Source organism: Phaenicophaeus curvirostris, chromosome 13 (genome assembly GCF_032191515.1).
Source record: "Phaenicophaeus curvirostris isolate KB17595 chromosome 13, BPBGC_Pcur_1.0, whole genome shotgun sequence".
Classification (NCBI taxonomy): domain Eukaryota; kingdom Metazoa; phylum Chordata; class Aves; order Cuculiformes; family Cuculidae; genus Phaenicophaeus; species Phaenicophaeus curvirostris.
This window is the reverse complement of record NC_091404.1, coordinates 1007327-1035250: the sequence shown is the minus strand read 5'-3', so window position 1 is coordinate 1035250 and position 27924 is coordinate 1007327. Positions and strand designations below refer to the sequence as shown.

The window sequence follows — 27924 nt, the reverse complement described above, 5'->3', positions numbered from 1 at the left end:
GAGTCAGAAGGAAACAGTGGCTCATTCCTACAAAACAAGCTACATATATCCTGCTTGATTTAGGCTGATCACTCCCTGCTGGACCCGTTTCTGGGCTTCAAATACACAGATTTGGGAGTTTTATTTTAAAGTTGAGAGGAAGGCATACAAAGAGGGCAGTGAAAGCACAAGCAGAGGCTTCAGTTCTCTGTTTTCAGGAATGGTTTAAGTTGGAAGGGACCTTAAAGCCCATCAAGTTCCAATCCCCTGCCATGAGCAAGGAAAGACCAGCATCCACGGACGGGCTGAACAGGAAAGGAGGAAAGAAGGGAGACCCTTTACAGAAGGGGAATTGAGCCCTATCACTTAAATTAAATAGCATACTAGAGGACCTAAATAGAGTTTCTTCACGCTATACTGTCACAGCTATGTAGAGCAGCAGAGAAGTCTCAAGGCAACCCAGAGTTAAACACATCTGATAACAAGATCTTTTTTTAAACCGGCCAGCAGATTATGCAACACTGAAGTGGGAGACAGCTGATGGCCTGCAAAGATAACTTCACTGAGAAAAAACCAGCAGATAAGCTTCCAAATGTGCTGCAAGGTAACAGAGGCGGGGACACCAGACCCAGGCTATGGAGCCTGCAGCAATCTGTGCTGGTGGCAGCGCTACCTTGCAAGCCAGGCTGTGACACGGGGTGTTGGCACGGAGCTCGCCCTTTGAGACATGACTGCAGACAGAAATGGCCAGCACTCGTATTTCCCAGGAGCACAAAATCAGGGCTGCCTGCAAGAATTTGCAGTCCTGGTGCTTGCTAGGTAGCCCCGAGTGCCAGGACGAGAAGCAGGGGGGGGATCCTTTAGCCAGTAACATGCTCTCCCTCCAGCCTGGCACCCCAGAAGAAATTCTGGGCTCCTGGCTAAATCAATCCCAAACCTGAAAACCTGCCCAGGGCAAGAAATCTGCACCTCAGCCAGTGTTCATGCTCTGGGAGATCAAAGCTGAAGCCACAGAGGCCACCATAGCCCTTTTCCCCAGCTGCCTTCTGTGCAAAAAGGAGCATTTTCAGGCCAGGCATCCACCCCAAAGGTGGAATTTCAGACAAAAACAACCCTTCTGGCAATAGCTCTGGCTCAGGCAAAGCTCGATATGGGCTGAACCACTTTTTACTAAGATGAACTAATGTAAGGTAAAGGCTGGTTCCCAGGTAAATGTTGCATTTGGGGGTGAAGAATTCAGCGGGTGCTGTGAATGTAGGAAAGCTGCGGGGGGGAGAGCTTTTAGACATAAGAAGTGGTGGAAATACTTTACAGTTCTCTATGGGGGAGGTGGTAGGAATGTGCTAGGGACACATCCCTACAACAAAAAAACCACAAACCTCAAACCTGGAAAGAGCTTGTACTGCAGCTCGTGGAGGGATGGGGAATACCACATCAACGATTCACACACAAACCTCCTCAGAACTCAGCTTGGAGGTGGAGCAGAACACCCCAACCCTATCCCACTGCGCTGGCAGCCCCAAAACCCTCAACCGGGTTTTGACTACATAACAAGGCCACCGTGCCCCAGGGAAGAGGCAGCAGTGTGCAGTGAGGCTGCCACCACACAGAGGGCAACCACCACACTGTGCCAGGACAGCTCACACTGTCCTCCTTGATGGGAACAACACAGGGGGCACCAGCAGTGGCCCAGGTGGCCAAGGCCAATAGCATCCTAGCTTGGCTCAGCTATAGGGTGGCCAGCAGGAGCAGGGAAGAAATCGTCCCCATGGACTTGGCACTGGTGAGGCTGCACCTTGAATCCTGGGTTCAGTTTTGAGCCCTATGGCATCGGAAAGACGTTGAGGGGCTGGAGTGCATCCAGAGAAGGGAACAGAGCTGGGGAAGGGTCTGGAGAACAGGGGTTCTGGGAGCATCTGTGGGAAGTGGGATTGCTTAATCTCAGTGAAGAGGATGCTGAGGGGAGACCTCATAGCTCTCTGCAGCTCCCAGAAAGGAGGTTGGAGTGAGGCAGGTGCTGGGCTCTTCTCGCAAGTAACATGCGATAGGATGAGAAGAAATGGCCTCATGTTGTGCCAGGGGAAGTTTAAGATATTAGGAAACATTTCTTTACTGAAAGAGTGGTGAAACACTGACAGAGGCTGCCCAGGGCAGTGGTGGAGTCTCCATCACTGGAGGGTTCAAAAACGTGTGGCTATGGCACTGGGGGATATGGTTACAAGGCACAGTGGGGTTGGGCTGATGGTTGGACTAGATGAACTTAGAGGTCTTTTCCAACCTATACAACTCCATGATTCTATCCCTGCTACCCACCCTGGTATTTTACAACTCAACTTCTTTGCGGCGTTATTACCAGCTCTCTTTGGTCCACACTTCCATCGCTGCTGCAGGATTTGGTCCCTCCACCCTCTCTCAGCTGCAGCCTCCCATGCAGATGAAGGAGGGAGTCACTCCTTACAGTGCCCACAAATAGCTTGAAAGCAAAATTCCCTGCACTCAGACTGATGTGGAAGTGTAGAGGGGCAGAGATATTTTCTGCTTCACACTCTAACGTGCTCTCTGAAAAGGTGCCTCTGAAGGGCAGGTCTGCATATTTAGTAAGGCTGAGAAATGTATTTTGACTGTTATTTTAAGCAGAAGACTGACAAAGCTGAAAAATCCTAAACTATGTAAAAAATAACAGCCTAGAGGTCTGAAACTTCCAGAATCATGAAGAAATACCAAACAGATTTTAATTCATCAACCTGGCAAATCCAGCTGCATCCCTACTGGAGTTCTGGAGACAAAGAGGTGGGTGCCTGGCCTGGAAATGCTCCTTTTTGCACAGAAGGCAGCTAGGAAAAAGGGCTGTGGTGGCCTCTGTGGCTTCAGCTTTGATCTCCCAAAGCATGAACGCTGGCTGAGGCGCAGGTTTCCTGCCCTGGGCAGGTTTTCAGGTTTAGGATTAATTTAACCAGGAGCTTCTGGGGATACCAAGCTGGAGGGAGAGCATGTTACTTGCTAAAGAATCCTCCCTGCTTCTCCTCCTGGGGTTGTTTTGCTGTCCTGGCACTCAGGGCTCCCTAGCAAGCACTCGGGCTGCAAATGCTTGCAAAGTGTGACCACCACTGGGTGTTGATGACTGTCACCACGGCTCTGCAAGGACATTCTGGCCCCTTCTATTTCGCCATAGTCACTCCAAACTCACTTAGCCCTGGTGGAAGAGGCAGTTTGAGGGAGACACTTCCAACAAAAAACATTCTTACTACAGAGCCAAAATTCCCTCTCCCCACCACAACACACTATGCAGAGCGCGAAGCAGGACAACGTGAGCAATATGGGCACAACCCCACTTGGGAAGGCCAGTGGTGCTGTAAAACCCAGGTGTGATTTTTCTGCTCTTTATTTCAATGAGAAAACTCTGAGGGCAGAAACTCTGGAAGAACCTCTCCAATCTTTTCCTTTGGAAGGGGGAAGATGATTTAGATGAGGAAGAAATACTTCACGATGAGGGTGGGGAGGCCCTGGCCCAGGTTGCCCAGAGCAGTGGCAGCTGCCCCATCCCTGGAGGTGTTCAAGGCCAGGTTGGATGGGGCTTGGAGCCCCTGATCCAGTGGGAGGTGTCCCTGCCCACGGCAGGGGAAGGGACTGGATGGGCTTTGAGGTCCCTTCTGACCCAAGCCATTTCATGATTCCATGATCTTGCTCTTCCATAACGTGGATGTGGAAGCAGTCTCAGACAGGAGGACTGGAAAAGCTTTTCCCCCATGAGTACCTGTCCCGAGGTACATGATGACAATAGCTGTCCCATCCACTCTGGGATGTGAAATGGAGACCCTTTCTCTTCCCATGGCATCTGGCATCTCATGCTCCCCTCAGCCAGTAGGCTTTCACCAGGTCCAGCTTGAAACGTCCCTGCTGCAAACGTCCCTGCCTCAAACTCAGAGTGCGTCTCAGCTTCTTCCTCCTCTCATACTGAGCTACATCTGACAGTGGCTCGCAGCTGCCCGGCACTGCCGGCACTCTCAGAGATGGGTTTTGCACTCTTTTTCTCTCTCCAGTTCATCAGGACGGCCACAAGGACATTCTTTAGTGAGTAAAACACAAAGTGCTGATGCTGCCAGCAGGAAGCATCGGGGTAAGAAACAGTTTCCTGGCTCGAGAGCCCCAGTCGATCTCTGAGATGCAGATGATGAAGAACAAGCCGCAGCTCTCCCTGCAAATGCATCCTCATGTGCTTCGTTACAGGCAAATGACTCTAGACAGTGCATATTGTACCCTTGCCAGCTGCTTGGCTCATGAGGCAGCTCGGGGATGTTGTAAGGCTCCAGCAAGGGCTGGAGCGACCAAAGGAGAAGCAAACAGCCACCACGTTTTCTCAGGCACTGGCAAACTGACCCTGAATCCACATCAGTGATCCCTGCAGCAGCCTGATGGTTTTGTTCTCTGGAAAAGTTTGCGGAACTGCTGCTTAATTTAGCAACCAAAAAAAATCAATAGCCCATTAAGACGAAACTAATTGTGACAGCCTCTCTCCATGTATCATTTCAGTGAACAAAGCTGCAAATTAATTTGCTATTAATCGGTATGTGCGCTTTGTAATGACAATAAGGTATTAACCGCCCTCTTCCTCTGGAATATTTTCCACCGGAGTGCATCGTGGATGAACTCCTGACTCTGGGGTGACAGCCCAGAGGCAGCGCCAGGCTGCTGGCACAGGCTCTCCCCACGCACAGCTCGCACAAACATTTCCCTTGGTGATGCAAACAAATGATGCCTGATTGCACAGTGGGAACACAAAGCGTTCGGTAGATCAAGTGGTCAAAGCAGCAAGGTCAGCCAAGTCCCTTTCTTCCACAGGATTAGAGGTGATCGCCTCTTCCTCCAATGCTTTCTGTAATCCCTTTACAAAGCCTTTCCCACTTGCTGCTGGTTTAAGCCTGAATGTTGCTATTCTGTTACAGAATTCAGGGCAGGAGAGATTGCAATCATCACCTCTGATGGCAGGAAGGATGCAGGGAGGCAGAGGAGGAAGGAAAGTGGGAAGGAAGAGCAGCTGCTGCAGACTGGGCAGAGCTTGGAACCAGCCTTGCCCTGGAAGGTGAATCTGTGGTCACAGCAAGGATGGAGACAACATCCCCACCTGAACCAAGGCGCTGAGGACAAGTCACGTTGCCGGCACTGCCATGGGGCAAAACTGGCCCTGAGCTGAGCATGTCAGCCACTGTTGATGAGCATCCCCAGGTCCTTTTCTACCAGGCAGCTTTCCAGATGCTCTTCCCCAAGCCTGGAGCGCTGCACGGGGTTGTTGTGACTCAAGCACAGGAGCTTCCTCTTGGCCTTGTTGAATCTCATTGCTGTTGGTCACAGCCTGCCTAGGTCCCTCTGCAGAGCCTCCCTGTCCTCAAGCAGATCAACAGTTCCATCCAGCTTAGTGTCGTCTGCAAATCATGAGGAGCAGCACAGGGCACTGCGCCGTCCTGAGGCACGGCAGCCAGCCAGCAGCCTGCAGAGAGGGGCTGAGGCTCAAAAACTGTATGAAAGACATGGGTGTGACAATTGCAGCCACTGCCTTTACATACAGAAGTGGGATTTTAGCTGAGAGCCAATGAAAACATCATTTTCCTCTCTCCCCAGAGCACTGGAAGAAGCACAGAGCCTTGCTCTGGCTTGGGAACCACACCAGTTCAGAGCACTGTATCTCCAAGAAGGTGCAGACCAAATGGGGACAGGCTGAGTTGTAGAGAAACTGAGAATAGGGCTGGGAAGAAACTTGAAAATCACCCCAATCTTGAAACTATCTCAGCCCAAAGAAAGGAAGGGAGGATAGGCTGCTCACAACTATGTTATGGGCTGCTGGAGGGGTGAGCAAAATAACTTTCTCCTGTGTCCGCAGTGATCAGGATGAGGTGGAGAGTGCCAGGCTGAAATCGCAGGAAAGTTTCAAGCTGGACCTGATAAAAGCCTCCTGGCACAAAGAAGCACAAGATGCCACGGGAAGAGGCAGGGTCTCCATAGCACATTCTGGACTGGGTCCAACAGCAATCATACGAATGACCTTAGGACAGTAGCTCACGGGAGACCAAGCCCTTCAGTCCTTCTTGTCTGAACCTCTTTACTCCCACAGTGGCATCATGGAATGTTTGATCAGCTCAGGGAAAAGCAGGATGAGAGAGGCTCTTCCAGGGTTTTGGCTCTGTCTAGCAGCAAATTACACAGCAAAAAGAGGAACACAGTGGCTGGAGGCAATGTCTGGAAGTCCTCTTCTTACAGCAAAGGTTATAAAAGCAGTCTCATGCTAATAGGAAAAGTAAGACTATACCAAAGTGCTCAGGAAGAAACAGAGATTCAAATGAGCAACACCCGGGTCAGGGCAATCCCAAATACAATTACAGCCCGGGAAAAACAGATTGGGAGCAGCCCTGAGGAGAAGGACTTGGGATGCTGGGAGATGAGAAGCTCAACATGAGCCAGCAGTGTGTGCTCACAGCCCAGAACACAGCCTGTGTCCTGGGCTGCATCCAAAGCAGTGGGACCACCAGGGTGAGGGTGATTCTGCAGGGTGATTCTGCTCCTCTGCTTTGGTGAGACCCCATCTGGAACCCTGTGTCCAGTTCTGGAGTCCTCACCACAGGAAGGACATGGAGCTGTTGGAGTGAGTCCAGAGGAGGCCAGAGATGATCTGAGTGCTACAGCACCTCTCATATGAAGACAGGCTGAGAGAACTGGGGTTGTTCAGCCTGGAGAAGAGAAGGCTGTGGGGAGACCTTAGAGCAGCTTCCAGTCCTGAAAGGGGCTCCAGGAAAGCTGAGGATGGTCTCTTTTGATCAGGAAGTGCAGAGATAGGATGAGGGGAGAAGGTTTTTCAGCATCAAGAGGGGAGACTGAGATGAGATCTTAGGGGGAAATGTTTTGGTGTGAGGGTGGGGAGGCCCTGGCCCAGGTTGCCCAGAGCAGTGGTGGCTGCCCCATCCCTGGAGGTGCCCAAGGCCAGGTTGCATGGGGCTTTGAGCCCTCTGATCCTGAGAGGTGTCCCTGCCCATGGCAGGGGGGTGAAACTGGATGGGCTCTCAGGTCTGTTCTGACCCAAACCTTTCTATGATGATTTCACCAGCAGGCTCATCCTCATCAGCATGTAAAGGAACTTACTGGCAAAGGGCTTCTGTAAATCTCAACTTGCCCCATCTTTACTCCCTTGGGAAGTCCTTATTACCAGGCCTGGCTCACCCAAACCCTGTAGATGATGTAGGGAAATCCCTCTCCAGCACAGAAGACTTGCTTGCAAATTCAGCATGGCCCCTGCTCACTGATGGTGGATGCAGCAGCCCTGGGGATCATCCATGCCAGGAAGGACAGGTCTCATGCCCCAGACGGGAGGGCTGGGTTGGAAAGGACGCGTCCCAGCCCCGCAGAGGGGAGTGCCATCTGTATACTCAGATGTTGTGTGTAGTGCTACCTGCGCCTCTGACCTCCTCGAGGGGGTTTGGGTCAAGTCAGACTTGAGCAGTTTGGCTTCATTCCTGAGATGAGGATCTGCTACAGCCCAAACACATCCCAGGTGAGAGCACACCCCATCCATTAATGCTCGCAAGCAGATTTTATATTGCTTCCTCGCCAGCACCTGCAGCCACCAATTGCTTCTCTCCATCCGGCTTTGGAGAACATTTCTACTCAACCCACTGCAGTATTGTGGGGTCCCACCTTCTCCTTCCCAAGAGGAAAGGCTTAACATATAATTAACACAGTACAAGCACCCTGGAGTTGCAAAGGTCCTCTGCAACAGCTGCCACACCTGCCTGCGCAGATGTAGTTTTGATCCAAGGTGCACTGCATGCCCACACCTCCCTCCTTGGATTGGTGATGAGGACAGCTGGTCCTGCTGTGCCAGTGGCCCCAGCTGTGGCTGCTGTTCCAACACTGCGCTGCAGGCACAACTTGCAGTTTCCTTCCTGGAGCACTTCTCACTTTGATACCTGAGTGCTTTGCAAATATTAACTCCTTTACTTTAACAGCATCCCCAGACAAGACAGAGGAGGTGCAACTAGCCCATAGTTTCCTAGGGAATTTAAAGCATCACGGTCAAAAGGATTTATTATTTCTGGGAGCACAGCTGGAGATGCCCCAGCCTTTGAAGGCAAGGGTGCAGGCTGCACCATGCTGAGCATCCAAAGCAAACTGTCACTAATGCCTTCCAGCTGCAGAAGAAGCTTTGCGGTGCTCAGACCCAGTGGGTTCCACCTGTGCCTCAAAAGAAATGGGAGCTGCCAGCAAAACCACACCTGAGCACGGATCTCTGAGAGCGGTGACTCTGCTTCCCCCCTCTCTGAGAGCAGAGATGAGTCTGCATGCATGGTGTCACCCAAGCTTCAACTGAAAGCACCTGTCATTCCCCATGTGCAGAGCAGCCAGCAGGTACTCCCTTTCTAAGTCAGACCAGCAGTCTGTGCCTCTTTGCAGTGGTTCCCAGCCACCCCACTCTCTCCTTGAGACCTTCCAGATCCCTGGGAACCACTCCCACATCCTCCATCGCTGGGAACTAAACTCTCTGAAACAATTCAGCCTCACACCAGCCCCTCGGTGTCAGTTGTGCTGCCCACCACACATTCATCTCTGTTCCCAGGGCAGCCCCTGGAGTAAGGACACAGGAGCAATCCCATGCCTCTTGTGACCTGAGCACCTTCCCCATCACCCCCCTGCTCCTCTGGTTGCTCTCACCAACCTCCACTTGCTGGCAGATCTGTATCAGCTTGGCCATCTGGTTTTCCAGTTCGCTGTTGCGTTTAACCAGGTTGGTGAGATTTGTCTCCAGTGTTTGCTGCAAGACCAGAAATGGGAGAGGAGAAAGAAGAAAAAAACAAACAGATTAGCAAAGCTGGAGGGCTGTCCCCAGCCCCCTATTAGCATCCCTGACCATCTGCCACCCAACAGGCCACCTGGAGGAGGGACAATCTGAGTAATGGTGGGGAGAGGCTCTTGGGTATCTCAGCAGTCCAGCCTGCACTTGGTGGCTTGGGTGAGTGGCCCAAGACAGGGGAGCCACCAAGCCCAGGTCCACAGTGGCCTTAAGAAGGCCACCAGCCAGAGGGGACATGGTGGGTGTCTGCCCTTTGCAGTTCCTTTGGAGATCATTCGAGAAGACAGAGTGGGTTGTTCTCCTGCAGCAAAGCTGATTTTCTCCTGTGTTCACAGGGAAACTTTGCAGAAAGCTGGAAAAACATCAGGAGCATCTTAGTTTCCCAAATATGTCCTCAAACCACTCACTGGTGCTGAACCCTCTGGCAAGGTGGGAGACTAAATGTGTTCTCCTCACGTTTCTACCATGGAAAAAGCAAGCACAGCTATTTTCATTCTAAGTTTTGTTTTGGACATGGTAAGGAAGCCTCAAGTTGTGTTAGAGGTGGCTTAGATTAGATACTAGAAAAGGTTTCTTTCCTGAAAGAGTAGTGAAGCCCTAGCAGAGGCTGCTCCGGGCAGTGGTGGAGTCTCCATCCCTGGAGGCATTCAAAAACTGTGTAGTTGTGGCACTTGAGGACATGGTTTAGCAGCCACAGTGGTGTTGGGCTGACAGTTGGATGGGATGAATTGAGAGGTAGTTTCCAACCTTAATGACTCTACAATTCTAAGCCAAAGAAGAACCTGTTGAACCATCAGAAAGGGACTTCTCTCCTTTGCACATTATCTCTTCTGAAGCAGCCCAGGCACAAGCAAGGAGAGCAAGGCGGCAGCTCTGGAGCAGTGATTACAACCCAAGTGGTGTGGGATCACGGTCCCTTCTGGCGCCCGCAGGCTGCAATATGAACGGAGCAGAATGGGATCCAGCAGAGCTTGGGAAAGGGCCTGTTTGAAAAGATTTCGATATCTGTGGACACACAGCGGGCTCGTATTTTTTTGGTATCAATAATTTAAGTGACGCCGCATTTCCATTAAAAGATGTGGTTCCACTAAGAGGAAACGTTTTATAACAAAGTGCTCGCTACCTGTTGCAACACTTGTCAGGAAAATGATATCCTATTAATATTTTAAACTTCAGGGTTGGAAGAGGATCCCCACAGTGTTTTATTCATCCTCGGGTATAAACTGCAGTCCGAGGCTTTCATCAAGGTTCCAGCAGACTCATAAACACAACCTTTCTCCACTCACACAGATAATTTAGGGGCCGGTAAGCCAAGAGAACCTGAATCACAGTCATGAAGCACAGGCAAGGCATTCATTCCTGAAAAGCCACTGGCTCCTAAAATATTCCAAGCTTGTTTGCAATCCTGCAAATTGGTAGCGAACGGCGGGTAAAGCCGAACACAGACACAGCCTTGAAAAATGAAATAAAACCCAGGGTGCCTTCATTACATGTAATGCGCTTTGCACAACAACGCAGTATTGATAATGAAAAACACAGCTGCTAACAGTTCTTGCCACCTTCTTTCCTTATAGCTCAATATTATTAAACATAATTTGACTAAAGCGTTGAACATTTAACTTGCTAATTATCTTCGTCATCACAACTTGGCTGCACTGAAGTCACAGCTTTGAAATTGCAGCTGATCTGCTTTAATGTTGCTGGGCTGTTGATGGAGGGCAGGGAGGGTAGAGGTGCTTGAGATACAAACCTACTTAAAATCACAGAACCACAAAATTATGAAACGGTTTGGGTTGAAAGGGACCTTAAAGCCCATCCAGTTCTACCTCCCACTGGATCAGGTTCTTCCAAGCCCCATCCAGCCTGGCCAGGGCCTCCCCACCCTCACAGGAAAACATTTCTGCCTAAGATCTCGTCTCAATCTCTCCTATTTCAGCTGAAACCCATCCCCCCCTCATCCTATCCCTATGAAGAGAACTTGTATGATCCTTGAAGGACACATGTCCAAAACACATATACAGCATCCCCAGTTTTCCAGGGGACAGCACAACTCCTCCCCACGCATAAGCAGGCACAAAACATGCCCCTGAGCTCTCATGCCTCCTTCTCCCTGGTAGCCAGTGATAGGACAAGGGGAAATGGCCTCAAGATGCACCATGGGAGATTTAGGTTGGATATGAGGAGGAACTTCTTCACTGAAAGGGTTGTCAAGCACTGGAAGAGGCTGTCCAAGAAGGTGGTTGAGTCCCCATCTCTGGAAGGGTTTAGAAGACAAGTAAATGTTGTACTTGGGGACATGGTCTACTGGTGGGCTTAGCAGGGCTGGATCAATGGTTGGACCCGATGATCTTAAAGGTCTTTTTATAACTGAAACCATTCTGTGATACTGTGATCCTGTGATTCTGTAAGTGCACACTGCTGCTGCAGCCATGCTGAAGCAGTCACCACTGTTTTAATCATATTAACGATGGCTCAAACAACAAGCACCCTCTCTTGCTGCTCCTTGGGTTTGTGGGGCTTCCTGGGTTTGGGGGGCTCCCTTAGTGACGCCCTCTGACTGCTGCAAACCCTTTGTGCAGCACAGGAAAATGCAGACAGAAGCATTTCCTTCTGCTCGATTTGCTGAAACAAATAAAATAGACTAGAAGCTTTGATTACACCAGCTGGTTATTTTGCAGGTATATATAAATTACAGCAATTATAGGGGTTGGGTTTTAATTGCATTATAACACGCTCCTAATTGCCCCAACCATTCACCTTCTGGCCTCAACTACAGAAGAGCTGATTTCTCTACAATTGGGAAGAGAAATGAGAAAAAGAGATAAAAAGGAAATACCAGCAAGTCATAGAATCATAGAATGGTTGGAGTCAGAAGGGACCTTAAAGATCATCTAATTCCAAACCCCTGCCATGGGCAGCGACACCTCCCACGGGATCAGGGGGATCAAAGCCCCATCCAACCTGGCCTTGAACACCTCCAGGGATGGGGCAGCCACTATTTCCCTGAACAACTCGGGCCAGGGCCTCTCCACCCTCATTGTGAAGAATTTCCTCCTTAGGTCTAGCCTAAATCTTCTCCTTTCCAATTTAAAGCCATTCCCCCTTGTCTTATAACTACAGTCCTTTGTAAAAAGTCCCTCCTCAGCTTTCTTGTGGTCCCCTTCAGGTACTGGAAGGTTGCTGTAAGGTCTCCCCGCAGCCTTCTCTTCCCCAGGCTGAACAACCCCAACAATCTCAGCCTGTCCTTGTATGGGAAGCGCTCCAGCCCTTGGATCATTTTTGTAGCCTCCTCTGGACCGGTTCCAACAGTTCCATATCCTTCGTACGTTGAGGATTCCAGAACTGGACACAGGACTCTAGGTGGGCTCTCACAAGATTGGAATAGAGGGGCAGAATCACTTCCCTCGACCTGCTGGCCACGCTTCTTCTGATGGAGTCCTTGATCAGAAGTCATGGATGCTCAATGACACAAAGGGGCCGGGCTGCCCAGGTAATAGAGAGGTCGGGAGGGGAATAGCAGGACCAGAGAGGACTGCATGGTCATGTTGACTGTGGCAAAGCAGCTGAGTCTTTCCTACCTGAGCTGCCTGCAGCTGTACAGCTCGCAACAACCCCACCAGGATTAAACCCTCTCTGGCAGCACTGGCAAAGCAGCTCAGCGGCTGCACTCCATTTACCTGCAGGCAGGCAGATGCAAAATACAGATGGAAAATTTCTTTACTGAAAGAATGCACTGGAAGAATAGTGGAGTCTCCATGCCAGGAGGGGTTCAAGAACAGTGTGGCTGTTGCACCTGGGGACCTGGTTTAGCAGGCACGGTGGAGTTGGGCTGACAGATGGACTGAATGAGCTTAGAGGGCTTTTCCAACCTTAATGATTCCATGATTCTATGATATCAGGAAAAATTCCTTCACTGAGATGGTTCTCAGGCACTGGGAGAGTGGCAGATGCTGCCCAGGGCAGTGGTGGAGTCACCACCCACGGAGGGGTCCAAAGAACGTGTAGATGTGATGCTTCAGGACATGGTTCAGCAGGCAAGGTGGGGTTGGTATGACACTTGGACTGGATGAGCTTAGAGGTCTTTTCCAACCTTAACAATTCTGTGACTCTATGGCTGAGTGCAGGACCCACCAGCTATTTACCAACAACAACCCTGGTAGTGATACGTCCCTCTGAGATGACGTTGACAATCGATTCCCAGCCCCCAGCAAAAAAACTAACAAATCAGGGGAAATCCAATAAGCGAATCAGCTGCCTGACTTCGTGGAAAGAAGTTCCCTAGACAACAGAACAAGTGACAGAAAGACATGATTGAGATGCCGAGTGCTACCGTGCAGCTCCTGCCTTCTGACACTAATGTATTTTAAGTCGCTTTGGAGCCAAACATACTCAGTAAAAGCTGAAACCCACTGCCAGCTTTCAGGGCCTGTTATCACCCCAGCTGGCAGAGCTGACCTAGAAAATCAAGCAATTTATTATGGCGAGGTTCTGACAGCTTTTCTACTTGTGCTGAAGATAAGCTAGAGCAAGAACCCTGAGCCGGACAAAGAGGAGCTGGTAGCTATTCCATCCGCTTGTCACCCCTGTGGAGGGGGATGGGGACCAAGGCGAAGCACTTGACCAACAGCTGAGGATGCACCTGAAGGGACAATTCAGTGCGCAAAGACAACTTGCAACGTTCCCCTTCACATTTCCTCTCAGCCAGAGCAATTAAGAGTGGCTCTGAATCTGTTCATTGTGTTATACCATCAGTAGCATCACAAGGAGTCACTCAAGCTGTGCCAGCATGTGGTGCTTAAGCCATGTCCTCGGTCCCCAGCCTGGAGTCCTACAGGGTCCCTATCCCATCCCATCCCATCCCATCCCATCCCATCCCATCCCATTCCTTCAACTCCCACACAGCAAACACAGTTATAGAATCACAGAATCACAGTTTTGTTGAGGTTGAGAAAGACTTCTCAGCTCACCCAGTCCAACTGTCAGCCCAATCCCACCATGTCTGATAAACTATGTCCCAAAGTGACAGATCTACATAGTTTTTGAACCTCTCCAGGGATGGAGACTCCCCCTGGGTGGCCTCTGCCAGTGCTTCACCATTCTTCATAAAGAAATGTATCCTAAAATCCAATCTAAACCTCCCCTGGCACAACCTGAGGTCATTTGCTCTTGCCCTATCACTTGTTACTTGGGAGAAGAGCCCAGCACCCACCTCACCACAACCTCCTTTCCGGGAGCTGCAGAGAGCGATAAGGTCTCCCCTCAGCCTCCTCTTCTCCATACTAAACAGCCACTTCTCATAAGACTTGTTCTCCAGACCCTTCACCAGTCTTGTTCCCTTCCTCTAGATGTGCTCTCGCCCCTCTATGTCTTTCTTCTACTGACATGCAAGCCCAACAAAGCCTGAGGCTGGGTCCTGCTCTTCATTTGACATAGCCACCACTCCAGAAGCTGCGCTCCTAATTTGCAGTGAGATAAAAAAGAAGGAATCAGCTTGGAGCCCAGCGGGGAAACTTCGCTGGGCTGAGCAGGAGCATGGGTACAGAGGCAGGGCAGGTGGGATCAGAAATGGTGCTCCCACACACAGCCTTTCAAAGCAGACTGTGTTAGCACATGCTGTGACTAGTATCTCTGTGGGGATTTAAATTTAGGAGAGAAAGATAAAAGAAGAAAAAAGCCAAGTAAACAGGGCTAACTGAACGTAAAATTCGCAGCTGTTTGTTGTGCCACTGCCTAATTAGCACATATTGGATTTGTGTCTGATGGGCTCTTCCTGAGCATCTTCATTTGGACGGGGTTAAGCAGCATAGCTGGAACCCATCCGATGATGGGGAGCAAACCCCTCTTCTATTTCACCTCTTGAGAGACAACCACACACCCTGGGTTTGTAAGGCAACCCCTCCCCAGCGCCGGTCGGCTCTGCATCCCCACATCCACCCCCTTGGGACACCATTACAGGCACAGCATGTTCCCAGCAGATCTGGCGCTTAATTATAGGGTGGTCCCCAAACCAGCCTTAATCACAGAGTGGCCCCCAAACCAGCCTTAACTACGGAGTGGCCCCCAAACCAGCAGACGAACGTGTGCAGAAGTCTGCTTACCCACCAAAGCAGCATTGTGGTGTTTACTCCTCCCTGTCCCTGCTGGTCCCACTGCTTTGGATGCAGCCCAGAACACGAATGGTTTCTGGGCTGTGAGCACACGTTACCAGCTCATGTTGAGCTTCTCATTCCCCAGCACCTCAGGTCTTTCTCCTCAGGGCTGCACCCAATCCATTCTGGGTCCAGCCTGTGTGTGTGCTTGGAATTGCCCTGACCTAGGTGCACGTCCTTGCACTTGGCCTTGTTGAACCTCATACAGCTCGCACAGCCTCTCCTCTCCAGCCTGCCCAGGTGCCTTTGGATGCCATCCCTTCCCTCCAGTGCGTTGACCACACCACGCAGGCACTGCTTTCTGTTTCTTTCTAGCAGTGCCTGACAAACAATTTTACTACTGGCTTGTAACATTTAGAGCTTCTCACCACAGCCAAAGGAGGGACAGCAAGGTGCTGCCACTCAGATGCTTTCTGGAGAAAGTGCCCAGCGAGCAAGCAAATGTCCTGATGTCCCTGAAACAGGAGATGTCTCGGTTAACTGTGCGCTAAATACAACCACTTGGAGTGTGCATCATTCAGGGCATGTGGTGGCAGGAGTCTGTAATGTCAGAGACCTTCCTGGGATGCTCCTGCCCCTACCCCAGGTGCTTGTGTCCTTAAGGAAGGCTGTCAGGCTCTTGCTAGGCTCCCTCTAAATGAGAAATGCAGGAAGCCAAGCTCCTCCAAACCCTAAGGAGACTCAAGTTCTTTTACACTTTGCATAATTGCTGTGGTTTTTACTGCTCTGGACGCTGGTGCTGGAGGTGATTTTCTCAGCAGTTTCCCCAGGTCCTGGCTGCACATCAAGGTAAGATTCTTCAGCAGAGTCCAAATTCCCTTACTGTGTAGGTATAAAGGGAAGGGTTCCCTGCCCAACACGTGCACACAGACACACAATTGCAGAGAATGATGGAATAGTTTGGGTTGGAAGGGACCTTAAAGACCATTCAGTTCCAACCCCCTGCCATGGGCAGGGACACCTCCCATTAGACCAGGCTGCTCAAAGCCCCATCCAGCATGCCTGACAGAGCTTAAGAACAGCAATATCAAAAGACTGGCTGATTTGGAGACCTGCAGCCCCACTGTGACCTGCCTTGAGCCACACGCCAGCAGCCAGAGGGGAGAGAAAGGTCTGCAGCGCAGAGGAAGGTGCTGAGCAGAGCAAGTGGGTGCTCCCAGGCAGGGAGGAGGGGGTTCTGCCTGCTGATGTGCTTACTCAAAGAACAACATGTTTCTGACATGCTGTCCTTCCCTAATAGAAAGGATAAAAGAAAAATATCTGTCGTGACTGACAAAACTCTCCCACTCAGTGTCCAGCACGTGGCTGCAAGGAGCTTAGAAGAGACAAACAGTCTCCAAATCTCATCTGGCCTCTACAAGAGCTGGTGTTACCCTGCAGTGAGTGCAAGGCTACGGAAACCTCGGGCCGGTGGCCCCAGAGCACCACAGCCTCAATAGCTGCTGATACTGCCCAGCCTGCTGCCGCCCCATCCCCTGCCTTGCAGCAAGGAGGAGTTAAGGGCAGACCCTGGCACAGTCCATGTCCCCAGGGTCCTACCCTGCAGCAGCTGCCACTCCTCCTCTTGGATATGCCAAGGGAGAGGAGGAAAGCACGAGAAGCAGCAAGGGCTTCTCCAAATGCCCTGCCCAGGTGCTCCTGCTGCCTGTTACTAGCCCAGGGCCATTAACAACACAGCAGTCATTAGAGGCTCCTAGGAAGGGGTGTGGATAAGCCTCCTCTGCAGCAGCAAAGTCATGGTAATGAGAATGCCTCATCATGAATGCCTTCCCTCGTGGTTGCAGATGAGCTCTGGTGTTTGGCATGATTGAGGGAGGATGGAAACTGGACTGGCATCACCTACAAGGAAAGACAGAGCAAGCCTGTTCAATTTACACAGACATGGCTACCTTTCACAACTCTTGAGGCTGGAAGCTCATGGAAAGGAGACCTTAACATTGACATGACCTAGGATCACAGAATCACAGAATCGCTAGGTTGGAAAAGACCCACTGGATCATCGAGTCCAACCATTCCTATCAATCCCTAAACCATGCCCCTCAAAGCCTCATCCACCCATCCCTTAAACACCTCCAGGGAAGGTGAATCAACCCCCTCCCTGGGCAGCCTCTGCCAGTGCCCAATGACCCTTTCTGCGAAAATTTTTTCCTAACGTCCAGCCTAAACCTCCCCTGGCGGAGCTTGAGGCCATTCCCTCTCGTCCTGTCCCCTGTCACTTGGGAGAAGAGCCCAGCTCCCTCCTCTCCACAACCTCCTTTCAGGTAGTTGCAGAGAGCAATGAGGTCTCCCCTCAGCCTCCTCTTCTCCAGGCTAAACACCCCCAGCTCTCTGAGCCATTCCTCATAAGGAAAGGAGAAAGTTTTTCTCCAGCCCCCTCACCAGCTTCTTTGCTCTTCTCTGGACTCGCTCCAGAGCCTCAACATCCTTCTTGTGGTGAGGGGCCCAGAACTGAACAAAGGATTTGAGGTGCAGTCTCACCAGTGCCGAGTACAGAGGGAGAATAACCTCCCTGGACCTGCTGGATATTGTGCTACAAAGGTTCACAGGCTTCAAAGTACCTCCTGGAGCTTTCCCCCAAGGTGCAGTGGTTTTGTCAGGGCCCCTTCTCCTCTGGGAACACTCCTGATGATAGAATTGTTGAATCATGGAATGGGTTGGATTGGAAGGGACCTCAAAGCCCATCCAGTTTCAAGTCCCATGGGCAGGGACACCTCCCACTAGATCAGGTTGCTCAAATCCCCATCCAACCTGGCCTCGAACACCTCCACCCCATGGCTGATCCAAGCCAGGATGCTGTTTGCCTTCCTGGCCATGTGGGCCACTGCTCGTGTTTAGCTGCTCTCAATCAGCATCCCCAGGGCCTTTTCACAAGACGTGGAACCAACGCTGACTGAAAACCCCACTCATACAGTCAGAGGAAAGAGATCTTTGCCCTCATGCAGCCAGATGGGTCCCAGCATGTACAGCAACTCCTTTGATCCCCTTTAGGGCAGACCCTGACCGCAGCAAGGAGCCTAGAGGACAGGGCATCCCCAAGGGCTTTATGGAATCATAGAATCATTAAGGTTGGAAGGGAACTCTAAGCTCATCCAGTCCAATCATCAACACAACCCCACTGTGCCTACTAAACCATGTCCTGAAGCGCTACCTCTACACAGTTTTTGAACCCCTCCATGGATGGAGACTCCACCACTGCCCTGGGCCTTATCCCTCTGCCCAGCCAAGTCCAAGCAAATAGATTTACATTCAGGGCTGCGCTTAACCTTCCAGACTACAACCATCCAAGTACAAAATGAAGCTAACGGAGCTTGCTTAACAAACACCTCCACAAAAACACAGCAGACATGCATATGGCTTATTTAGGTCTTCCAGTGTTTACATCCTTTAATCTTTTCAAAGTGATTCTTCTACTATTGGATATTATCACAGCTTTCTGTATCATTGCAGCAGTGTTGAAAATTGCTTCAATATTTTATTATATTCCTCCTGACTGTGACAAGCCAGCTTTTTATTCCTGAAGCCATCTAACCATTATCTGCTTGTTTGAGCTGTCCTATTTAAATACTCCACAACTTTACTCTCCCGTTCAGGCTGTGTCCTTTCCAGCTTAAAAAGAATGTGATTTTCAGACATCTTATTAAATTTGTTACATTTGATGTAAAAATTCCCAAGCTGAGGCGAGACTTGAGCTTATTTGTTTTATCTTTCTCCACTTTTACTTATTCCTTTAAAATACAGAGTGGAAAGAAAAAACATGGAGCTGCTGGATCAAGTCAGAGGAGGCCATGGAGATGATCTGAGGGCTGGAGCACCTCCTGTATGAGGACAGGCTGAGAATTGGGGTTGTTGAGCCTGGAGAAGAGAAGGCTGCGGGGAGACCTCAGAGCAGCTTCAAGTACTGAAAGGATCATTCTTCTATGATCCTTGTGGGTCCCTTCCAACTCAGGACATTCTAGGATTCTATGAAATCCAGGAGTTTGCTAGAAAACCAGCTTCATCTAACCAGAAAAGCAACAGCATCATGATTTTTCTTGATAAGTTTCTGGATGTTGCTAGGGAAGAAGCTCCTTTCCCCTTGGAAATACTAGTGCATGTCCCTACATCAGAGACGGAGGACTTTGGTGTGGGTAGCTATGCAGAGTCCTTCCTGAGATCCTCAGTGTTTTAAAGAGACCTGAGGTGACCAAATCCTGCCTTGCAGGGTATGCTGGATCTCCTGTGGTGTGTGAGACCCCAGGTTCACATGGTCCCGTGCACAGAGGGCTTCACCAGCAAAATCTCATGAGCCAGGCAGATAGAAACACACCCAAGATGGTTAGGCAGAAGTTACACACAACCTTTGGAAGGCTGAAACTTCAAAGGGCTTGCAACAAATCACAGCTTATAACGCCCATTAACAACCTTGGATGTGGAGAAAGGGTTAGAAACCAGAACATGCCGAGAATCTGGAGGACCCCTTCTGAATGCAAAGGAATAACTTGAAGACAAAGCTAATGCAGCTCAACAACAGATCAGCCCATGAGAAAGCAGCCACTCTTTTTTACAGCCCAGGAAGGACTGTCAGCATGAAATAGGAGTGGGATTGGAGCTAGCAGTACCCTGTTACCATTGGCTTTGAAGCCAAAAGTGAATAAAACTCCTTTCAAAGTGGAAAAGATTGACAACACAGCTTCATTCCCATAAATATCTATATCCTTGTGGAAGAATCGACTGGTGGAACTCAAGATGCATCCTTTGAAGGACTTACATGAATACATGGGAGGCAAAGACAAAGAACAACATAAAAGTTGCCCTTAGAAGCTGCCCTGAAAAGGAAGGGAAGGGTGGGTGGAGACCAACCCCAGCAAACAGGAGTCTTCATGGGTTGACTAATGGTAGTGCAATTATGTTAACAACTCACGCTGCAGATAATGGCCCTGCTATGGAGAGGCCTTAAAAGTATTCCTAAGGGCATGTGAGAATCAAACAAGCAGATGGGTTTCCAGGAAAAAAAAGCTTCACAAATACTGATCTGAGGCACACTGGGAATGCCAAAATAGCAGGAGACTAAGTGTCACTGGTAATGTGGGGATCAACTCTTAAAGACAGACAAGCTACCTAAAAGAGCATCGACAAACATTTTTGCTATTAAGGTTTCCTAAGGGAAAAAATAAACACCATAAACATGGGGAACAGACAGGACTTCTCAAGGCAACCTGGGCCAGGGCCTCAAAATCCTTACAGGAAAATATTTCTTCCTGAGATCTCAACTCAGTCTCCCCTCTTGCAGCTCAAAACCATCCCACCTTGTCCTGTTCCTGCCCTCCCTGATCCAGAGCCCCTCCCCAGCCTTCCTGGAGCCCCTTTCAGCACTGGAAGCTGCTCTAAGTTCTCCCCTCAACCTTTTCCTCTCCAGGCTGAACAACCCCAACTCTCCCAATCTGTCCTGGTACAGGAGGTGCTCCAGCCCTCGGATCATCTCCATGGACTCCTCTGGACTCGCTCCACCAGCTCCAGGTCCTTCCAGAAACGAACGCATGACTCCGTGTCTGTTTCATTTCCATAACTGAATGATAAACAGCACAAAGCCTTTGCTCCGCTCCCCAGTAAAAGTTGTAATAAGTAAGTATATAAAATCACAGTGGACTCTACCAGCTCTCGTCAGCATTTTAATCATTGTCTGAGAGCTGAAGCAACTGTGGGATGCATCCTAAGGAGCTACGAAATCACCCAGTGGGCCATGAGCAACACAAGACTCGGTGCATGGCTGGAGTTTTGAAAGGCCTGAAGGCTTTTTCAAATCCATGATATCATCTGAAAAGCTTAAACACCCATTGTGAGGCTGCAAAAAAGGGAAATTTGGCACATAATCATAGAACCATAGAATGGTTTGGTTTGGAAGGAACCATGAAGATCATCCTGCCCAGCACCCCTGCACTTTTCTATTTGTACTTAATAAACAAGCAAGCTTCTGTTGCAGAAATTAAAAGAGATTAAATTCAATGAATCCTCCTTTAACAGAAAGCTTTGGAAAGTGCTAGAGAGAAATTCAGGGAAGAACCATCCATTTCTGAGGAACACCTGATTCCCATTCAACAATAAAATAGATGCTTTGTGATTTACACCAGATAAAATAATGGTTTGATCAAAGATTCACCAACAACTTCATCCAGTTTCTATCACACCTCCCCAACCAAATTAGCCAAATTCCAGCAAAGAGTAATGAAGCATTGCACGGAAGGTTCCTGTTCTACCCACTGCTCCTCACTGCCTGGGCTGCATTTCAACAGTCAGTTTCAGCTGTTCTGAAATTAAACATGAAATGCATAAAATGAATTAGAAGGAGAATTCATGCCTAAACACTGGGGAGATACGGTTTGAATTACAAATACAAAATTAGCTGAAAAGTGAGGTGAAAGCTCCTGCATTTCAAATTACTGCAGAAAATGTATTGAATTCTGCAGAGATTGGAGAGATACAGCATCAGAGGTCGATGACAAATGGCAAGGGAGCAATCAATTCAACGGGAGCTTGACTTGAGTTATGACTATGACCCAGAGTTTAGCTTTACTAAGCCAAAACATCATGGAGCATGATTTTAATCTAAAATATTAATTGACAATAAAATGCATAAATTATAACTGCAAATGGCTCATCCTTCAGATTGCCTGTTAGTCCCACTGTGCATTTATTTGGTCTCCCATCCTCCTTACAGTGGTGGCTTTTATCATCTTCATCGCCATTTCACTTTTATCTGCCACAGAACCACAGAATCGTTTGGTTGGAAAAGACCTTTGAGATCATCAAGTCTAACCATACCTGTCCACTACTGAACTATCCCTGAGCAACTCATTTGATCGACTTGTAAACATCTCCAGGGATGGGGACATCACCACTGCCCTGGACAGCTGTTCCAGTGTTGGAGAACCCTTTCAGGGAAGAAAGGACACACCATGGCGTAGGCATCCAACTCTTTTCCCCACAGCTGACTTCTGCTGGTTCCTCTGGCCAGAAGCTGGATACAGGCAGGTTTGACGCAGGCGGAGCTGCACTGAACATCAGGTAGGTGAATGCTCAAAGGGAGAGAATGCTGGAGGAGGACAGTTGGGGTTGTTCAGCCTAGAGAAGAGAAAGCTGTGGGGAATCCTTAGAGCAGCTTCCAGTGCTGAAAGGGGCTCCACGAAAGCTGGGGAGGGGCTCTTGATCAGGGAGTGCAGGGACAGGATGAGGGGAATGGTTTTGAGCTGCAAGAGGGGAAATTGAGATGAGATCTTAGGGAGAAATGTTTTGGCGTGAGGGTGGGGAGGCCCTGGCCCAGGTTGCCCAGAGCAGTGGTGGCTGCCCCATCCCTGGAGGGGTTCAAGGCCAGGCTGGATGGGGCTTGGAGCCCCTGATCCAGTGGGAGGTGTCCCAGCCCATGGCAGGAGACTGGAACTGGATGGGCTTTGAGGTCCCTTCCAACCCAAACCATTCTATCAGGGTTTAGAAGGAGTACAGCACTGGGAAGGGCCACTAACACTTGGTGTCCATGACCAAGGATGGGGAGAGCAGCCAGTGCATGCCAAGGAGAAGAGCCTAATGAGAAACTTAAGATGAAGGAAACCTCCTTGCTTGTACCAGGGGAAGGAGAAGATCCCAGAGAAGTTCTTAGCTTTTATCCTCTCACATCACCACAGAACAGAGGCAGCTCTTGCACAGCATGTGCTGCCCAGCCTCCCTTGTTGCGCAGCTCGCTGCTTCTAGGCAGATCCTACTTCTGGGGCTGCAACACCCAGCCCACCTCTGGGGCTGCAATGTCCATCCCACCTCTCGGATGCATCCCACTGGTGGGGATTGGAGCTCAGCATACCTGAGCTCAGCATTCAGAAGTACCAGGACAACCTGCCCCAGGCAGAATCCTCCTGGCATCTGCTCCCGACAGGTCAGAACTCATCATACCACAGGGCAGGAGCAGCATCACCGATGCTGTTTAAATATTTACTCCTCCAGCCGGAGCTGCTTTTGCCCCCCCTTCTCGTACCATTCCACTCTCACACCTGCTCCCTCTCATGCTGGAAAGGGGGCACAGAGACAGCTGCAAATGAATGATAATGAACTACAGAGCCTATTATTCGGCGAGGTGCCTTCCCTCTCCTAGTGTGCCCTAAAAAACTCAGCTTCAAGCTCTGAGGATCAAACAAGATGATCAAACGCTCCAGTAGCTGGTTATTAATTCCCGTTGCTCCAACTCCTGCACATGCTCACGAGCCTTCTTTTTGCCCTCCCTCTGGTCTCTGCAGCAGAAGGAACAGGAGTTTGCAGCTGCAGTAGCAGAGCAGGCTGAGGCATGAACAACAGGTGTGAGAGAACCAGAAATCAAATGCTTCTTTTTACCCGCCCCTATACTGAAGGGCTTATCTCAGTTTAAAACCTTCCACTGGAGTTGGAGGGGTGGGCAATGCAGACAGGTTAGCCCCAGGCAGAGGATGGTGATGCTTGCAGGACCTGGTCCTCAGCATCCAACTGAGGATGTCTGCCTGCCAGGGAGAGCAAAAAAACATCCCTTCCTGCATGTGGCTTCCCAAGAGGTGAAGCCACAGGAGACATGCACAGGGCAAGGAAATTATTCAAAAGTTTACAAGGTCTTGCAATGAGTACTCAAGTGTCCAGAGGAGGGCAATGAGGCTGGAGAACAAATCTTATGAGGAATAGCTGAGGGATCTGGGGCTGTTTAGCCTGGAGAAGAGGAGGCTGAGGGAAGACCTCATCACTCTGCAGCTACTGGAAAGGAGGTTGTGGTGAGGTGGGTGCTGGGCTCTTCTCCCAAGTGACAGGCAATAGGACAAGAGAAAATGGCCTCAAGTTGCACCAGAGGAGGTTTATATTAGATATTAGAAAAAATTTCTCTTTGGACATAGTGGTGAAGTCCTGGCAGAGGCTGTCCCAGGCAGTGGGGGAGTCTCCATCCTTGGAGGGTTCACAAACAGTGTCGCTGTGGCACTTGGGGACATGGGTTTAGCAGGCACGGTGGATTGGGCTGATGGTTGTACTGGATGAGCCAAGAGGTCTTTTCCAACCTCAATGATTCTATGATCCTATTCTATGATTCAATGAGCATCTGTAGCCACTGCAGCCAGCATTGCTCCCACCACACGCAGCAATGGAGGAGCCACAGGGAAGAAAGGCTAGAAACCTGCCTTGATATTTAGAACATTATTTCAGTCCAGAAATAGATATACAGGCACTTTGCTCTACATTCAGATTTGCAAACCCCTATTTTTAGCAATGGGAGAGGATCTTTTCTCTTCTGGACTCCTCTGGACTCACTCCAACAGCTCCATGTCCTTCCTGTACTAAGCACTCCAGAACTGGACACAGGGCTCCAGGTTTGGTCTCACCAGAGCTGAGTAGAGGGGTGGAATCCCCCTCCTTGTCCTGCTGGTCCCACTGCTTGGGAAGCAGCCCAGGACACGGTTGGTTTCTGGGCTGTGGGCACAGGTTGCCGCCTCATGTTGAGTTTCTCAACCACCACTACCAGAAGGGGAGACAAAAGATCAGAGTACCAAAGAGTCATAGAATGTCCTGAGCTGGAAAGGATCCACAAGGATCAGAGCAAAGATCTACTTACTTTATCTTTGGAGGCAGGATTTTCCAAGGTTTCCCTTCCTTTTAAGGGAGAACCTGATGGGCAGGGGACCCTGAAAACAGGTAAGATTTCATATGGGCATGTCCCTAGGAAGGCTGCACCACTTGATGGCATCATTCTCAAAAGCTTGGGTGAGTGGGGACAGTTTGTCTAATGGGTATCGAGATTAGAAGCATCAAATTATCTTCCGCAGCACACAACAAATAATGCTAATGGTAGGGATAATGTCAAGCAGAATTACATTGGATTTTAAACAGCACTGATAGCACATGTTAAGCAGACATATAATTAGCACTGTGGCGCCTTGATAATATTAATAACATAGCTAATTATACTGATATAAATAGCAAGATTAATTGTCATAAAACATCAGTATCAGACTTTGAAAGGCATCCCCAAACCTTGCCACTGTTTGTCAGCACTCGAGCACTGGGGCTGGAAGAGGCAGCAGCAGAACATTCACAAGGGCTTGACGCCTCACTAAGGCTCCTTCCCATACAGGATGGTAGCAGCTCTGCTCTGGCAACTTCTGCCTCGGCCACAAAGAAAGGTGGGGACAAGCATTTCACTTGCAGAGAGTCATAAAATCACAGAATGCTTTGGGACGGAAGAGACCTTTACAGGTCATTCAGTCATAGAATCCTAGAATGTCCCGAGTTGGAAGGGACCCACAAGGACTATCGAGTCCAACTCCTGGCCCTGCACAGGACACCCCAACATTCACACCGTGTGGCTGAGAGCTTTGGCCAAATGCTGCTGGAATATTGTCAGGCTCAGTGCCGTGACTGCTTCCCTGGGAGCTGTTCCAGGGCTCCACCACCCTCTGGGGAAGAACCTTGTCCTCATGCCCAATGTAACCCTCCCCTGGCATCTTCCTGCCATTCCCTCCAGTCCTGGCATTGGCCGCTGGAGAAAAGAGCTCAGCGCCTGCTCCTCCTCCTCCCCTGGGGAGGAAGCTGCAGAGTGCGATGAGGTCTCCCGTTGGTCTCCTCTTCTCCAGGCTGAACAGACCCAGTGACTTTAGCTGCTCCTCACACTCTTCCCCTCTTAGTCCTTCCCCAACTCCATGCACTGCTCTGGACACTCTCCAGCAGCTTTAGATCCTTTTTATCCTGTGGTGCCCAGAACTGCCCTCGGTGCACAAGGTGGGGCCGCCCCATGTGGAGCAGAGGGGACAATCCCCTCGCTCGCCCGGCTGGTGATGCCGTGCTGGATGCACCCCAGGATGCGGTTGCCCCTTGGCTGCCAGGACACTGCTGGCAAGTCCACCAGACTTGCCGTCCACCAGACCCCCCAGGTCCCTTTAACCATGTTTATCCAGATCAGGTTGTTCACCCTGCACAGGACAGAGATGGCTCTCAGTGAGCAAGGCACGTCCATGTTCCCCGTCCCATCCATGCCCCGTGGCACTCAGCAGGGTTTAGCGCTCCAGCTGGGCACCCTCCCCAACCCCACACACCCACCAGCACCCAGCCCCAGGCTCCAGAGGGCTCTGATGGAGGGAGCTGGCACAGAGCAGCCAACGGTGACATGGAGGCAAAGCCCAGTGCTGAGCAACTCAAAGTCCACCTCGATCAAGAACGTGCCTGAACACACTGAGGCCAGCTGAGATGTCCTTGGAGCCCTTGTCCCCCTTCAGCCCTTGCAGTCTTGTTTGCTTTAGATTTACATCGCTCTACTGAGCAGCTTGTCTGAAGGAAAAAAACTCAGCTACTTTCCCTTCTAATAACCTGATGACATGTGAAGAGAGGCATCATAAGCCACTGCCGGAAAATGTTTTGCATTGGAGCCTTTGCTGCTTCCCTGTTCATGGTAGCAGAAGGAGACACCAAGGCTGATTTAGAAACCTGGATCCCAGCACTGTGCAAAGGCAGGACGGTGACAAATGGGAACGATTAAGCACAGCGTGCCCTTTGGGAGACTTAACCTCTGATCTGTAGTTGTCGCCTGCCATTAGGCTGCTTCATTAAGTGGAAGGGCTGGCAGAGAGCACAGCACCACTACCAGCAAAGCCTGGGCTGGAGGGCAACCACGGCAGCATGAGGGTTCTCGTCCTCACCTCTCTTTGCAGAACAAGTTGAGATGGAAAAACTAGGATGAGCTGGGGAGAAGGGGCACAAATGCAAAGCCCAAGGAGGCTGATGTATAAATCATAGAATCCTAGCATGTCCTGAGTTGGAAGGGACCCACAAGGACCATCGAGTCCAACTCCTGTCCCTGCACAGGACACCCCAACGTTCACACCGTGGGGCTGACGGACTTGGCCAAATGCTGCTGGAATATTGTCAGGCTCGGTGCCGTGACTGCTTTCCTTGGGAGCTGTTCCAGGGCTCCACCACCCTCTGGGGAAGAACCTCGTCCTCATATCCAACCTAACCCTCCCCTGGCATCTTCCTGCCATTCCCTCCAGTCCTGTCACTGGTGGCCAGAGAGAAGAGCTCAGTGCCTGCTCCTCCTCCTCCCCTGGTGAGGAAGCTGCAGAGCGTGATGAGTTCTCCCCTCAGTCTCCTCTTCTCTGGGCTGAACAGACTGAGTGACTTCAGCTACTCCTCACACGGCTTCCCAAATTCCTCCCAAATTCCTGCTTTGTGCAGAACTCGCCTGTGCTGAACAAACTTTTCCACCTTTCTGGCACCAGCGCATGGAAGCCTCCAGGGCCGCCTTCAAGACAGCCTCGTTTAGTCAGGCCATTCCACATTTCACAGGGAACTCGCTCTGGATTTTCTCCCTGTCTCACTCCAAGCCATGCCGTGGGGAGAAGGAGCCGTTCAGCTGCACTGGCTTTGAGGATGCTCCAGGCTCCCCCCATCCCAGCACCTGGCTGCGGAGGCAGAAGCCAGGGCCATGGGAAAGCTGAGCTCTGGCGCGCTCCCCCACTCCCATCCACGTCAGCGGGCCCAGCCAAACTCTTGCTGGCAGGGCACACGGTGAGTGTTGCCAAAGCGAGAAGGACGCAAACCCTCAGGTTTCTCTTAGAAGCAGATACAATACACCAACCAACTGCCCGGGATGGGACTTATTTTGGCTGATTTGTTGCTTACGTTAAGCCACCGTGAGACTGTTAAAACCAGAGCTAGAGATGTTGAGATAGACAAACACAAGTACAAACTCAGCCTCAGGGTAAACGCACTGACTTCAGCACAGTTACGCTGGGACAAGGCTTTAACTCCTTGTGCAGATACAAGCACCATACAGTCCCATTCTTTCTGTCTGCTTTTCCCCTTTGCTGCTGTTCTGCTGCTGGAAAAGCAAACAAAATGCCTAAATCCACACAAAAGTCACCAAAAACATCACTAAAGAATGGGTCAGAGAGCACTTTTGGAGTTTCTTCTGTGGCTGGAGCCTTAGTGCTGCTTGGG

General features: G+C 50.3%; 1 protein-coding gene across 1 annotated transcript in view; it reads right to left on the bottom strand.

Moving 5' to 3' along the window:
* The window catches only part of MID2 (midline 2), a 118197-nt gene that overhangs the window by 32396 nt on the left and 57877 nt on the right, over window positions 1–27924 (bottom strand). Inside the window, exon 3 of the mRNA XM_069867833.1 lies at window positions 8678–8773. Within this exon, the coding sequence (XP_069723934.1) occupies window positions 8678–8773 (96 nt within the window). The remainder of the gene's footprint in view (window positions 1–8677; window positions 8774–27924) is intronic.